Here is a 16,716-nt window from a genome sequence, read left to right as displayed (position 1 = left end):
ACCTAAGACATCAGATCGCATCCTGGGCCTATAAAAAAGCTTCCCTTCCCTTCTGCCTCTTTAATGTACCCACCAATGGTTCTTTTTGGTGGTTTGTTTTGTTTATTTGTTTGTTTTTGTTTTTGTTTTCGAGACAGGGTTTCTCTGTGTAGCCTTGGCTGTCCTGGACTCACTTTGTAGATCAGGCTGGCTTCGAACTCACAGAGATCCACCTGCCTCTGCCTCCCGAGTGCTGGGATTAAAGACGTGCGCCACCACACTCGGCCCACCAATGTATTTTAAACTTGCCTTGCTTTATGACTTTCACTGTTCTATAAAACCATAAAAATGTCATGAAACTGCTTCCACAGTGAAACATGGAATTTGGAGTAACTTAAATCTGTTTCCAGGCCATGGTCACTCAAAACGGCTCCAGAGTAAATCTCTTACTCCCTTTAAATGAAAGCTGTGGTTTCTGCACTGACAGGACTTAGCCCTGATCCCTCACTCCTACATTACACACCCAGTACAGTTCACTCTAGCTTTCTTACAGAAAGCAACACTTGTCACTTAAGGCTTCTATTCGTAAGTATTATCGTTTGTACCTTAAGTGTCCCTAAAAGGCTTTATTTTAAGAGCTTGGCAACTGGCCAGAGAAGCTCTTGGAATTTAGAAGGTACAGCCTAGTGCGAGGAAGGACATCACGTAGACCTTTATGGAGGCATGGCACCCTGACTGTTCCCATGTGCTGGCGGGCTGCCATGAGGTGAGCAATTGCTCAGCAGGGTACTCCTTGGCATGTTCTCCCAACTGAAAGCCCAAAGCGCTCATCAGACAATGGAATGAAAGTTTTGAAAGCCCCGAGCCTGAACACTGTCAGGTTGTCTCAGACATCTTGTCACGGGGTCAGGAAGCTAACACAATGGATTAGATGTCTGCATACACCAGTGAGAGGGGCAAGCAGGGCAGGGGTGTGGGTTAGGGTTAGAATTACTCACCCTCCCTGGGTGAGCGGTCAGTCATCTTACAGTACACAAGCAAAAATGCACACAGCACGGAGCAGATTTGGAGTACATTACCTCTGGCTGAGCAGACAGTTCTCTAAGCAGGTGCCCATTCCACACAAACCGCTGATCTGCCTGAGAGAGGTTTTGAAACTTAATGAAATATCTCCAGCACACTAAGTGTCCTCAGATAGAAAATTACACTCGTCAATGCCGCCACCTGGTGGCTAATATGAGTTTCCCAGACACGGCCCAACAGGATACATCCCACTTCTAATCGGCTCCTCCTCTCCTCATGCCTGTCTGCACCTCTCCTACCTTCCTAAGGTAACCAATGGCCAAGAACTAAGTCTCTTTCAGAGCCTACATTCATTTCTCCATCTCCATGACTACCCCCCAAGGATACTTGCCCCCACACAGCTACTTGGCCTCCATCTTGACCCCATCCTGCCTGGCCTCCTCAGAGGTAAAGAAAAGCTACACATGCCCTTTCTGCTGTCTACTCAGTTTTTCAGTGACAGCTACCTCAGCACCAAACCTCTGCTCGCTTTCCCTGGAGATCTGGCAGCTGCTACTTAAAGGTCTGACCTCCCCTCTGGTGTCTGACAATCCATCACAAATACAGAGGAGCCTAGGTGGACTCAGCTCAGCACATGGACTCAGCAGACAGCGCTTTGCTGAGCCACATTCCCTCCTAACACCTGAGGTCTTAGGGAATGACCCAGGGGTCACGAGAAGGCGAGTAGCATGTCTTTTAGCATGTGCTCCCACATGGCTTACGTTACCCAAACTTAGTCATTTCACTGCATAACAGTGCAATTATGTAACTAAATATTTTATAAGTCAGTGAAATGTAAAGAATAACTTGCTATTTCTAAAAAGTTGAGTTATTTGGACTACAACTTGATAAAAAGTATAGTGCTAAAACAAAATTATTGTTGAATTACAAGTGGAAGCAGCAACTAAAGCCACAAAGGCTCTGCCACGTGGCTTCATAAGTGTCAAAGCCACAAGGGCTCTGCCACGTGGCTTCATAAGTGTCAAAGCCACAAGGCTCTGCCATGTGGCTTCGTAAGTGTCAAAGTCTTTGAGATGCTGAAATGGAAACCTTTAAGGATAAAATAACAGTTGGGAAAATACAACCAAGGAACCAAAACAAAGGAGTCTTTAACTCTATGCAAAAACACTGACCATTCAATGTAATGTTCTTTAATGTCTTAAGATAAGGTTTCAATTATCAATTTTATGGTTCTCCGTAAGTGATGTTTTTATTTAGCTAAAAATAAATAAATAGATAATCTTCCCCCTAGCCGGGTACAGCAGCGCACACCTTTGGCTCCAGCACTCGGGAGGCAGAGGCAGGTGACCGCTGTGAGTTTGAGGACGGCCAGAGCTAAATGATGACCTCTGTCCGAAAGAAAAACAAGAGCATTTTTTCTTAAATTCATTTTCTGTCACAGAAGAAATGGCTTCCAGTTCCTCCAACTTAACTATTAACTTACTATTATCACTCTCTTGCCAGGAGCCTCCTCACCATCCTCATCTGGCCTCCCGAGCAGCCCTGCTTGCTAGAGCTGTGTCTGGCACAACACTCTCCTTCCCGGGGAATCCCACTGAGTCTGGCCTCCGGTGGCAGCCATCTTGGCCTGCGGACCCTCACACTATGACCTCTGTAAGTCTACCGAAGGCTCTTCCCACAGCACCGGGGCCTTGATGCTCCCACTAAGTACAACATGCCTGGCATACAACAGGCACAGGAGAGAAATTTAATAAACATGTAAGGAAGATAGCAATTGGTTTTAAAAGCATCGATCTCTTTTGTTTAAAAGCCAAATTTCTTGATTACTTAGCTTATATCTAACTTAACATACAATTTTACTTGATTACAATGTAAAATCTTACACTATATGCAGCTAAACAACTAAAATACTGAATTAGTGAAATTTATCATTTTCACTAGTAAAAATGGCCCATTACTGGCAATGTTATATTAATAGCAACCTTTAAAATTCTGTATGCCCCTAAATATGATCATGGTTTCTTAATTGAAAAAAAAAAGAAAAAAGAAAAGAAAAGGCAGGACTAGGGGCATGGCTCAGTCGTAGAATCCTTGCTATTCTGCATGAAGTCCTTGGCTTAAGCTCTAGCACCACACACACCAAATAAAACAAATACAGATAAATAAAATCAAGGCAGCAAAAAGCCCTGTCCCTGAGGAGCAGAAACTCAGTTGAGGACATTTAACCCCTAAGATTAAAAATACACTCATTTTAGCACAACCTGTGGCATAGTCCTTATAAATTCCCATCAGAAGGCTAAGGGTATAGGGTTCAAATGTCAAGGCCTTCTAGGGCTGCACAGTGAGTTCAAGGCCAGCCTGGGATATTGCTATGATTCTGGTGTGACAGCATTAAAGCCAAAGCAAGATGGAGAACGAGAGTACACTTCCAGGGCTGACACGACAGGATGAGAGTGCACCACCAGGGCTGACACGACAGGATGAGAGTGCACCCCCAGGGCTGACACGACAGGATGAGAGTGCACCCCCAGGGCTGACACGACAGGATGAGAGTGCACCCCCAGGGCTGACACGACAGGATGAGAGTGCACCCCCAGAGTTGTCACAACAGGCTACAGCTTTATAACTGCTCAGATTCTTAAATAAATAAATTACTGCCTCTTCTACTTAAAAAACAACACTACAGTTGGCAAGCCATTACATACTGGAATACTATTTTCAAAAGCTGAGCTAAGAGCAATGAAATCATAGATGAATACAACACAATGAAGACTTGACACCCAAGCTTACATTTAAAAGCCTGATAACATTTATGTAAAATTATAAACTACTGAGTTCGAATGTAGTTCAGTGGCAGAGTGCTTGCCTAGTATGTGCAAAGCCATGTGTGCAATCTTCAACACCGTGTGTTATGTGCACATGCAGACACACACACACACATTCTGAAAGGTTTTCACATAATCACTTGTGTGTTTCTATTAGATTCTTGAGTATCTAGCCCGATTTATGGCAATCTTGGCTGTGTTTATATACAAGGCAGGGCTCTCAGCGAGGCCTGTGACAGACATCTGAAATATGGTATGTTTTCAAAGTCCCACATATGACTCTAATACAGTCAAAAGTAAGGGAAATCAAAACAGCTGGGGATGTGGGTCAATGGGAGAGTGCTCGCCCAGCACACACGAGGCCCTAAGTTTATCTCCAGGACTTGGGGGAGGGAGTAATAGGAAAAAAAATCATAAAAGACATGCCCCTTTTAAAAACAACTAAGAATAAAATAAACACATGAAGATCCAGCTTACCCTTTCCAAGAGACTCATTTCCTGGAATTCTGGGCTGGTGTTTGACAGCCGCTGCAGAGTATGGGTCAAGTCATACGTTGTTGAAAAGTAAAATCCATCCGTACTCAAGACATGGTTTAGCATTGCTAAGAAAGTTTTATTATCTTGTAACTGTAAAGAAAAGAGAGAGTTCGACACAGGTCACAAGTGAGAAGAAAATCTATCACCATGAGAAGACAGCAAAATTAAAAACATGTCTGACATCCTGGAACAAGCACCCAGTCAGAGGGAGGAGACCCTATAAGCACAGCAGGTTATTACACAGACGCGGTGTTTAAGAACACAGCATCGGCTGAGGCTGCAGCACAGACTCCGGTGTGCTGCACTTCCCACGTCCTCTCTGTCCTATGCACTGTGCGGTTTACATCATTATCCTCATTAGCAGATGAAACACACAAATCAAGACATTAGCATCACCTTACTTTCAAAAAACTTCACTGGTTTGGGCTGGATAGAAAATAAAACACAATCATTTTTCATTAAAAGAAAGATTAGAAAGCCTAGGAAAAGGAGTATTTCCTTTATTTTGGAATAATAGTTTTAGCAGACTTTCCCAGTTAAAAAACAATATGACTTTTTATGAAAAAAAAAAAAAAAAAAAAGTCAAGGTTTGGTAATGTTTAGTGGCCATCAAATGGTTAATATATAAACTTACACATTCCGAATGTGTATATACACACATTTGAGCACAGACTAGCAAAAGCATAATGTAAACAGAACAGAAAAAGAGCTTTATGGCTTGACAACAAAGTATAGTAATCACAAAGAAATTGTCCAAGAAAATATTCCTGAGTCGCTATGATGAATATAGCTACTTTTATTTCATGTGTTGGTGTGCACGACACTGCATGAGTGTATGGGGGTGGGTATGGAATCCAGAGGATACTGTGGGTGTTATTACTCAGGGCACCATCTTTATTTTTATGATTTTGATTTATTTTATGTATATGAGTGCTTTGCCTACATATAGAGACAAAACATTCATGTATGTATGTATGTACGTATGTGTACCATGTGTGATCCCTTGACACTGAAGTTATGGATGGTTGTAAGCCACCCTGTGGATATTACCAACCATTGCCATGACCTCTGCAAGAGCAACAAGTGCCCTCAGCACTGAGACACTCTCCAGCGCCCTCCATCTCTCTCTGTGGAGGCAGCCATTCTTAGAGCCCTGGATCTTACGTCTAGTCGAGGCTGGCTGGCCAATAAGGCCTAGGGACCCATCTGTATCGCCTCCCCATCGTCACTGGGATCACAACTGTAACCACGTCTGGGTTTTATTGGAGTTCTAGGGATCAAACTCATGTCGGCAAGAGAAGTGCTTTAAAGACTGTGCTCTAAGCTTTTGTTTAAGGTATTATTTCTCATGGAGAATGAATATATTAATATATATTAGGAAAAAGGAAACTCTAAAGTATAAAAAGCTTATCTTACAGTTTCTCTTGTTGAGACGGAGCTATGATTCGGCATTCTTACAGGGAAGGCATATGTTTTAGAAAAACAAGTCTTGTAGAAACAAACAAGGCATACTTCCTCCCTGAGGGTAAGACAGTGGTTGGGTGTGAGAGAGACATTTTCTGGTAATCTGCCTATATGCCTATATAAGTAACCTTAATTAAACACATTGATTCACACACAAAAATCAAAACTCTTTTAAAAAATAATCTTAGTAGCCAGGGACAGTGGTGCACACCTTTTGAATCCTAGCACTCAGGAGGCAGAGGCAGGTGGATCTCTGAGTTCCGTGTCTGCTATTGCTACATAGTAAGGCAATGTCTCACCATAAAAACAAAACAAGCAAACAAACAAACAAACAAACAAAAAAAAAAACCTCAGGTGTAAAACATTTTTAAAGGCATATGCTTTACTCCTAGCATTTGAGACAGAATCTCTGTGGGTTTGAAGCCAGCCTGGTCTATACAGTGAGTTCTAGGACAACCAAAGCCATACTGGGGGTGGGAAGAGATTTTTACAGAACACTGTAAATTACTTTGGAAGCAAGCATTCTAGAGAGTGAAACTTTGTAAACCCAATAATCACTCCCAGAAAGTAAGCTTCAAAACTTACTTTTGGGCTTGGTAGACTATTGCTCAGTGGATATAATGCTTGAATTCAGATCCCTAAAACCCACCTAACCCTGGCACTGTGGTGCCATGCATAATCCCAGCGCTCCTATGGTGAGGCAGGAGCGGAAAGAGAATTCGTGAAACCTCACAGGCCAGTGATTGTGGAGATAAACAACTAGAAACCCTGTCTCAAACAAAAAGTGGAACGTGAGGACCAACACCTGAAATTGTCCTCTGACTACTGCATGTGGGCCATGGCACACGCCTGCCAATCTATACACCACACAAGCACATACACACAAATATTTAAAAATCAGAATAGGGTAATGTGAAAGTGTCACAAATACCTTTGGAAAATAAGTATTAAGTCTTCACTTTGTAACGGTGTAAAAAGTGACCATGCTATCTTAACCTTAGTAACATAAATTATTTTATACAAGCCACTGTAAAAACTGATTGTTCTATAACGTTTTAAGGGATTTATGAAAACATTTAAAATGCTGTTGGAGATGAAGAGGACGCTCAGTGACTAAGAGCAGTGACTGCTCTTCCAGAGGACTGGGGTCCAGTTCCCAGCACCTACATGGTGGCTCACAAGCATCCGTGACTCTAGTACCAAGGGACTCTTCTGACCTCTGCAGCCACCAGGCACAATGTTTGCACAGACATGCATGCAGGCAAAACATTCATACACATAACAAAAACAAAACAAAACAAAACCAAAAGACCATAAGCCAGTCAAGGGTGGTGCACACCTTTTATCACTGAACTCAGGAGGCAGAGAGAAACAGTGAGGCTAGCCTGGCCTACAGAGTGAGTTCCAGGACAGCCAGAGATACACAGAGAAACCCTGCCTCGAAAAGCCACAGGGGAGGGTGTTCTTAGTGTAAGTTAAAAATGAATGAATTAATGTTAGCACTGTGTGTAACGCATGGATTTATCCACGTCTCTGATGCAGAATCCTTTTACAGCTCAGCTGAGCTTCAACTCTTGATCCTCCTGCCTCAGTCTCTCTAAACCCTGGAATTGCAAGTGTGTGCCACTATACCCACTAGTGGGTACATTATAATTAACACTACCAGAAACATGAAAATTAAAAACATTTTACTTTGTAAAAAATTTATCAAGAAACCTGAACTGTGCCTCCTCACTGCCCCGGGTCACATAATTTGCCATTGGGAATAACTACTGTGACACTGGTAAACGTTACAAACTTTCCTAAGTCCAAATGAGTTTTTGGCGTTTTATCCTTTGCACATTGACGTCATACGACACTTGTGGCAGTTTAACATCGCTTCTCTTCCTTTCTGTGACGGCCACGTGCTTACGCTGGCAGCTCTGTGCTCAGAACCTAGACTGACTGAGGACTGCTGTGTTCCCACAGGCAAGCTGCTCCATAGCTCCATTCTTCTGTCCAGTTTCAAAGCACTTTTAGGGTCATCATTGTGTCTGTTTGACTTTCACCTTTACAGTTAATATACTTTGGTCACTAACATTTACTATGTTAGGGATCTAGTGCTAACGAGAGCAGGTGCCTGACATCTCTGGACAAAGAAAATGAGCAACGAGAGCACTATGTGAAAATGTCATGTGTTCTGTGCACAAACTCACGCCCTCTCTTTGTCCCATGTGAACAGTGAAAAGAACTTTCTTTTAGAAGAAAAAAGAAATGAAAAACAATTTCAAACATATCTAATATTTTATTTTTCTATAGAGAATACTCAGCTAAGGGTAATATTAAGCTTTTTCTTTTTTTCCTTTTTCTTTTTTCTTTTTTTTCTTTCTTGTTTTTGTTTTTGAAGACTGGATTTCTCTGTGTAGCCCTAGCTGTCCTGGAACTCCCTCTCTACACCACGCTGGCCTCGAGCTCAAGCGACCCGCCTGCCTCTACCTCCACAGTGCTGAGATTACAGGCGTGTGCCAGCACTACCCATTCTATTTGTCCTTCTTTCTCTGTAAGAACTTTATAATTTTAAATTTCTCAATATTTAAAAATAAAACCCAACAAAATATATAAACTTTAAAAACACTTTTTAACTTATTTTTTTTAATGTGCATTAGTGTTTTGCCTACATGTATGTCTATGTGACGGCCTCAGATTCCCCTGGATCTGGAGTTAGTTGTGAGCTGCCATGTGGGTGCTGGGAATTGAACCTGGGTCCTCTCTGGAGGAGCAGTCAGTGCTCTTAAGCACTGAGCCATGATCTCCAGCCCCTTAGAAGGTGTTTTTATGGACAGGTGGAAAGGCAGTAGAGCACAGTATTTACAAGTTGCTTAGTAATTAGGCTTATGAGAAGCCTACCTACATTTTACCCCACTGCGCGGCACTGCTGAGCTCTGCGTTAGTGACGGCTTCTAAAGTCTTACCTGAATATCAGTTAAGTGCAGCATTGTCTTCTTATAAGAAAGAACATCGAAATCTGTGGCTTTCCAGATTGCATGATTAAAAAATTCACCTACTTTCATCTTTTTGGTAATGACAACAAGATAATTACCTGGGGAAAAAAAAGTCAAACATGAATTTAAAAAAAAAAAAAAAAAAAAAAGAACAGGGCTGGGGATTAAGATCAGTGGTATTTAGTGTAGTGTGATAAAAAAAAATTGTATGAAATGTAATAAGGAGGTAAAAATGTCAACAGTGCTGAAAGCTGGCCTTCTAATAATGTTATTGACTGTGGGACTTCAAAAGGAAAGGTCAGTGATAGAGCTATGCTCAGCATGTGTGAGGTCTTGGGTTTGAGTCCTAACATATCACAAAAACAACATAAAAAAACAACAAACAGAAGACACAAAGTAATTGCTTTTATTTGTAAACTTTAAAGCCTGGCAAAATGACACTGCATTGAGCTACTCCAGTAAAAGCCCATCTTAAAAAAAGCACTCTTAAATGCATGACTATAAAGATTAATATATTATTTAGAAAAAAAACTATTAAAAGGGTAACTTTTTTTTCTCAAGATAAAAGCAAACCTTTTGATAACTGAATTATTTATCTTAGTTGGGAGAGCAGAGACAGGAAATACCGGTCATTCTCAAGGCATGCAGGGTTATGCTTATCTGAGCTTGTGCCTTGAAATACCAGAAACCACAAGATCTGGCCGGTGCAGGGGAACCCCCTCTGTACCCCATTCCTGTCCTTCTCATCACTCTAAATGGTAACAGGCGCGCTGGGGCAGTCGTGCACCTAACTAGACACCGTGAGCCCACGGAGGAACAGCGGTTAGGCGAGCACCCTGACAGCCCATCACCACGCACCGATCTTTACCCTGTCCAGCACCCTTCCCTGATCATTAAACACAGTTCCCTCACCGTTTCTCTTGTGACACTAAAGACAGAGGCTGGAACCGTGCACATGACAGACAAACACTATACCATCTGCTCAATGTTCTACTTCCAACTGCCCTGCCCAGAGGCTTCACTGTAGACAAATCTTTCCTAGAAGCTGTCACACTGTGCTACAGTACCCTATCACTTGTATACCTCGATCACTAGATTGTGAATGGTAAAAAATAAAAATAAATAAAAAAATAAAATAAATTGAAATTTTTTTATAACAGCATCTAGCCTTGCTACTGAAATAAAAACAAAACAAAAGCTTTTTAAAAGTTCAATAAAATGAAAATCCACTTTCTTGTCCATGTCTATAAGCCCAGCACCTGGGAGGCAGAGGCCGGACAGTGGGTTGAAGGCCAGCCTTGAGTATACAGCCTTGAGTATACAGCCTTGAGTATACAGCCTTGAGTATACAGCCTTGAGTATACAGCCTTGAGTATACAGCCTTGAGTATACAGTTCAACCCCAGCCACAGCTATAATACAGCTAGAGCCACAGCTATAGACCTCATCTCAAACAGACAAACAGCTTAGTAACTCAGCCCAAGTATCACACTGTTATGCTGTCATCTCATATAAAGTTGAAGGTACAGAATATTCTGATAAATCAATGAATTAAAATTTTTAAATGGGCCAAGCATAGTGGTGCATGCTTTTACTCCCAGCACTTAGGAGGCAGAGGTAGGAGGATCTCTTTGAGTTCCAGATCTGCCTGATCTACTTAGCAACTTCAGGACAGCTAGGACTCTACAGAGAAACCCTATCTCAAACAATCAATCAATCAAGCTAATTAAATAAAATTAAATGCTCTCAGAATTTATGAAAATTTATACGCTTTCAACTCTAGTTGGAGTAAAATCAAACAAGAAATCTTCCTTTTAAAAAGAATACTTTGGGCTAGGTGTGGAGGCACACGCCTTTTATCCCAGCTCTTGGGAGGCAGAGGCAGGTGGATCACTGTGAGTTCCAGGGCAGCCTGGTCTACAAAGTGAATCCAGGACAGCCAGGGCTACACAGAGAAACCCTGTCAAGGAAAACAAAAACAAAAACAAAAACAACACAAAACTTCAGAAGAAGAAAAAAAATACTCAAGATGATAAATTTAACTGTTTAGCGATTATTATTTTTAGAAACTAAGGACAAATACGTGACCTAGAGACCTGCCTAGAGAATGACAGGAAGATCACCTTTTCTCATTATCTACTGTCATTAACGTAATTGCCTTCTTTGTCATCTTGGTTTATTTTCTCTTACCTGCCACCAGATGGATTGTGCCCAGTATCCCAAATATTGGTCTTGTAACAGCTGAAGGGGGGACATCTTTTTTGACTTAAAAAAGAAGAAAACAAAAGAAGAGCTTACCAGCAAAATAAAAATTTAGTTTAAATAACTTCAAGTAAATAAAATTGCACAATTTATTCTAAAAATAAACTAGCATTTTTTTTATTGTCTGACCTCCATTTTTATAGAATATAAATAAGACCACATGATATTAAAAGATGGTTTCAAAAGCAGCAAGCTTCAGTTTCTTTTTTTAATATTTATTATTTACATAATTTATGCATGTGAGTGGTCTATTGGTCGATTTGCAGGTGTGTTTGCATGACAGAAGACAGCATCGATCCCATTACAGATGGTTGTGAGCCACCATGTGGTTGCTGGGATTGAACCCAGGTCCTCTGGAAGCAGCCAGTGCTCTTAACCTCTGAGCCATCTCTCCAGCCCCCACGTATCAGGTTTTTCTTTTTCTTTTTTTGTTTGTTTGTTTTGTTTTTCAAGACAAGCTTTCTCTGTGTGGCTTTGGCTGTCCTAGACTCACTTTGTAGACCAGGCTGGCCTCAAACTCACAGCGATCCACCTGCCTCTGCCTCCCAAGTGCTGGGATTAAAGGTGTGCACCACCACGCCCGGCTTCAGTTTCTTTATGAGGTAAATTGTGGGTAATTTCTAATGTTGCCATAGACTAAATACTATCCATGCCTTTAAGAGTAAGTAGAAGTAAGGACCTGAAACAAGAGTTTCACCTTCACGTACCACTAGCAGAATATAAAACTAGAACATTCTTGTCTGAGAAAGAAGAAGCTTCTTCCTCCTGTGCCTCACAACAGTGTGCATAGGTAGGCAAGAAGGTAACACACTAACTTTGATTTTTATCAATGATATCCATTACCAATAAAATTGTATCCCAGAAAATGTATTTCAGAATTGTTGGGTTTTCAGGCAATGTTTCACAAACACACTTTGTGGCACTCTTATTTAGAAAACAAAGCCCCAAAGGCAGGTGTGAGAATTCCAGATCAAGCAAGCTTGTTTTCTTGATTCAAATTCAAACAGCACTATTCACCTCTCACATGTCACATAGAACAGAGCAACTGACAGTAAAAGAGAGCACAGGTTCTCCAAACTTATATGGCCAAGACCTTTATTTTATTAAGCTTCAGTTTTCTTTCAACTTATTATCAACCTGAATCTCAGTATTGTAAACTCAAGTTCTGGTCCTTAAAAGTAAAGATCTTCTTCTAAATAGCTAGTTCTATATAAAATACCAAAAACGGTCAAGATCCATTTCTGTCTGTCCTCAATAATTCAGTTGATTTAACAGTGATGCCCTAGAGGGTATTTTTGTCCTGAATATATTGAGACTATCTAACAGACCCAAGTGTACTCCTGGATGAACAGTGCGATTTACTGACCAGAGTGCAGTAGCAATAAAACTGTAGCAATTGTTGGAATATATGTTAGTTTTTCATGGTAGAAAAAATAACCTATTTTCTATGGCCACACTTCTTACTCCTAATGGTAGAGAGACTGGCTGGGAAGCGTCAGGCTCTCACCATCCCTGACTTTGTATCAAGTGCTCCACTTCATCAAGGGCTTGGTACCATCATCACCTTAACGTAAAATCTGTCCTGACCATGAACATTTCAGTCTACTAAAATGGAGCTGCAATATCTACCTACAAGTAAAGTCATTGCTAGTTCAAAAATAGCTGAGAATATACTTTACTAAAACACAAAGCACTAGCTCACTCATGAATTATAGTGTTGAGTGATATAATACATCTCTAAAAGTACATTAATAATAGTTAAAACTAACCAGTTACTGTGAAACCATCAAGAGACCACAGAACATGTTAATTATCAACCTAAAACAGAACTCTAATGGCATCTGTCGAAGGAAAACTACCTAAGGCGCTTAGAGAAATAACCTGTTACCCATACATATGACAAGTTGTTATATTTTTCTTACATCTTATTAATCTACTGAAAATATTTTTATTGTTTACTTTACCCACTCAAACAATATTTACTAAATACCTACCCTGGTTATTCAAATATTTTCTTTTCTTTGAGATAGGGTGTCAATATATAATCCTGGCTGGCCTGGAACTTGTTATCGAGACCAGGCTGACCTTGGAATTCACAGAGATCGGCCTGCCTTGCCACCCAAGTGCTAGGATTAAAAGAGTATATACCTTCAGCCAGGTGGTGATGGTATACACCTTTAATCTCAGCACTCAGGAGGATCTTTCTGAGTTTGAGGCCAGCCTGGTCTATTGAGCAAGTTGTAGAACAGCTAGGGCTACATAGAGAAGGCTTATATCAAAAAAAAAAAAAAAAAAAAAAAAAAAAGAAAGAAAGAAAAAGGAAAAGAAAAAAGTATACTTTCAAGGATTTTTCTTAAAATAAAAAGGATAACTGAGTGAAAATGAACTGGAAATTTTAAATCAACGAAATATAACATTCTAATGTTAATATGCTGGTACTAAACCAAAGAAATATGAAATCCTAATGTGCTATTACTTGGTGAATAAGAAATTCAAATGTGTTATTTATTACCTGGTACATTGCTTTGTCATTAAAACATTAGGGGCTAGAGAGATGGCTCAGCAGTTAAGGACACTGGCTGCTCTAGAGGTCCTGAGTTCAATTCCCAGCAACCACATGGTTGGCTCACAACCACCTATAACATGATCTGATGCCCTCTTCTGGCCTGCAGGTGTACATGCAGGCAAAAACACGGTATACATAATAAAAATAAATAAATCTTTTTTTTTAATTACATTTTCTTCAGAACTCAGACGGTTCCATACACATAACTGGGGGAAATATTTTTCGCACCCAAGGGAAGCACTGATAAAAAGAAGCAAGTCTGCAATGATTACACATTTTAGCCAATGAAGTACGGCCTATTTTTTCATGTTAAAAGTGCCTTCATAGTTATTAAACTTTTTAACACACTCAAGTGTACTCCTGGATGAATAGTAAGATTTATTGACCAGAGCACAGCAGCAATAAAACTGTAGCAACTGCTGAAATATATGTTAGTTTTGAACAAAACCAAAAGCAGCCGTGAATGCTCTTGACACTTAAAGCAAAAACATCTTCCCACTCACTCAAATGTTAGCTCTAGTTCAGTCACGGGAACCAAACCCTATCAGAAGACAGAGAAGGAAACGGAAATGAGTTCAGACACGGGAACCAAACCCTATCAGAGGACAGAGAAGGAAACGGAAATAGCTCTGGCCTAGACACGGTAACACAGGCCTATCGTCTCAGCACTAGGGAGGAGCTGGACTCAGGCCCTAGACAAATGGTGCCTATGCAACTCAGCAGACCTGGCTCCCAGCATTGCCCAGCATCCCTCAGTTCCTACCTGAACTTTCCAGCCCAGAGCTGGCTTCCTCTCCCCCAGAGGCTCTTCACTAAATAATCCAGACATTCTGGTTCCCTCCCTCTCTCCGAATCTCTCTGTGTGCAAGCTCCTTGGGCGGGTTAGAGCTGCCCGTGACTCCCTGCCTTTGTGTGCTTTGATTGCCTTGAATGGGCTCCTTTTGTTGCTGGAGAGTAACGACCAGGAAGTAGACACAGGAGGGTCCAGAGTTCTGGGTCAGCCTAAGCTACATAATGAATTCTAGGACAGTCTGGACTGCACAACAAAACCCTTTCTCAAAATCACGTCCCCCTAAAATAACTGAGGTAGCAAAACTTACATTTTCTAATAAGAAGGCACCCAAGGAGCCTCACAATGGCACACCACTGACAGCTCCAATATCTGTGATCGCGGCACTGACTCTCTCAGGGATACCCTGAGACTAGCCATACCCACCTGCAGGGCTGACCTCCGTGGACACTCGGTCAACGGTCAGCACTGACTCTCTCGGGGATACCCTGAGACTAGCCATACCCACCTGCCGGGCTGACCTCCGTGGACACTCGGTCAACGGTCAGCACTGACTCTCTCGGGGATACCCTGAGACTAGCCATACCTACCTGCAGGGCTGACCTCCGTGGACACTCGGTCAACGGTCAGCACTGACTCTCTCGGGGATACCCTAAGACTAGCCATACCCACCTGCCGGGCTGACCTCCGTGGACACTCGGTCAACGGTCAGCACTGACTCTCTCAGGGATACCCTGAGACTAGCCATACCCACCTGCAGGGCTGACCTCTGTGGACACTCGGTCAATGGTCAGCACTGACTCTCTCGGGGATACCCTGAGACTAGCCATACCCACCTGCAAGGCTGACCTCCGTGGACACTCGGTCAATGGTGAGCACGTCGTCTGCTCCATCGTCACAAGCTTCCACATAGAACTTTTCAGGTGTAATGTGCCTAAGAAGAAATCAGCAGGCATAAATAAGTCAAATAAAATCAGGATCTGAAAATTACTATATTAGGGTTCTAACGCAGCATAGCTTCCTACTTCTACACAGATGGTACTGCTAAGTTCATTATCCTTATGGATTTACTGCAATTCTTTCCATTTGTGTATTTAATGCTGTTAAGATTTTAATTTGCTATAAAGACATCAATTTGAATTGCTTGAAACAATAGTCTTCTCAAATGCATCACAGTCATCATCATAAAGAAAGCGATACAGCATAGTACACCGTACAGAGCCAGGCCATGTGTGTGGGACCCCAGGCAAGGAGCTCTTTTTTTTTCCCCCCAGCTCTTCTCAATCTCCTTAAAATAAGGGAATCATCACAAGTATAACATGCATAGTGAGAATTTTTGGTTTCTTTAAAAACACAGAAATATTATGAGAACGTTTTTGTTTTAGTCCCAGGTGTGGGATATGGGGCTGCCTCACACTGGCTGGGGCAGGGGTATGGTTTTGAAGCTGCAGATAGTTTACCTTTGGAATTCTGGGGACTCTACAAATGCCAGAGCCTCAAGCAAGGTGTCAGCAGTGGCAGCTGCTGGTTGTTGGACGGAGATGCCCTGTGACAAGGATCTAACTCCCCCAGGGGACTCAGTGCTCCTGGCCAGTAGGCGCAGCCTGAGGGTCAGCACCCTCTTTCCCTCCTACCCAGTGCTGGGTGTAGGAAGGAACAGGAGTGCTGAAGGGAGGCAAGAAAAAGAGCCCAGTAAAGCAGCCAAAAATCCAGCCACAGAATGTATTAAATAAGCCAGGTTTTGGTACTCAGTAGCCCTGGCTGTCCTGGACTCACTCTGTAGACCAGGCTGGCCTAGAACTCACAGAGACCCACCTGCCTCTGCCTCTCAAGTGCTGGGATTACAGGCGTGGCACTTAGTAAATAAAGGCTAGGGATATAGTTCAGTTGGACAAGTACTTGCCTTGCAAGGCTCTGAGTTTCATCCCCAGGATTAATTCTTTTTTTTTTTTTTTTTTTTTTCCTTTCCTTTCTTCCAAGACAGGATTGCTCCATGTAGCCTTGGCTGTCTTGGAACTCAATCTGTAGACCAGGCTGGCCTCGAACTCAATGAGAGCACCTGCCTCTGCCTCCCTAGTGCTAGGATTAAAGGTGCGCACCACCACCACCAGGCCTAATTTTTTAAAAAATACATAACAAGAACAGATTAACCTTAGCTAAAAACACTAAATTGTTTTAAATAAATTACTTAAACATTTGCTTTCTGTTAAAAACGTGGCGGGGGGGGGGGGGCGGGCAGAGATTGCTGGCTGATACATAGGTTGGTACATTATGTATCTTCCCGAAAACC

General features: G+C 41.9%; 1 protein-coding gene across 1 annotated transcript in view; it reads right to left on the bottom strand.

The window, feature by feature from the left end:
- The window catches only part of LOC127184023 (phosphatidylinositol-3-phosphatase SAC1), a 142,306-nt gene that overhangs the window by 113,877 nt on the left and 11,713 nt on the right, over nucleotides 1–16,716 (bottom strand). The window contains exons 2-6 of the mRNA XM_051140236.1: nucleotides 15,263–15,360; nucleotides 10,999–11,073; nucleotides 8,780–8,907; nucleotides 4,305–4,454; nucleotides 1,059–1,118 (exon numbers count right to left, since the gene is read on the bottom strand). Coding sequence (XP_050996193.1) covers nucleotides 1,059–1,118; nucleotides 4,305–4,454; nucleotides 8,780–8,907; nucleotides 10,999–11,073; nucleotides 15,263–15,360 — 511 coding nt within the window. The remainder of the gene's footprint in view (nucleotides 1–1,058; nucleotides 1,119–4,304; nucleotides 4,455–8,779; nucleotides 8,908–10,998; nucleotides 11,074–15,262; nucleotides 15,361–16,716) is intronic.

This window comes from Acomys russatus, chromosome 32 (genome assembly GCF_903995435.1).
Source record: "Acomys russatus chromosome 32, mAcoRus1.1, whole genome shotgun sequence".
NCBI lineage: Eukaryota > Metazoa > Chordata > Mammalia > Rodentia > Muridae > Acomys > Acomys russatus.
The sequence above is the reverse complement of the archived record's forward strand: the minus strand, read 5'-3'. Positions and strand labels throughout refer to the sequence as shown.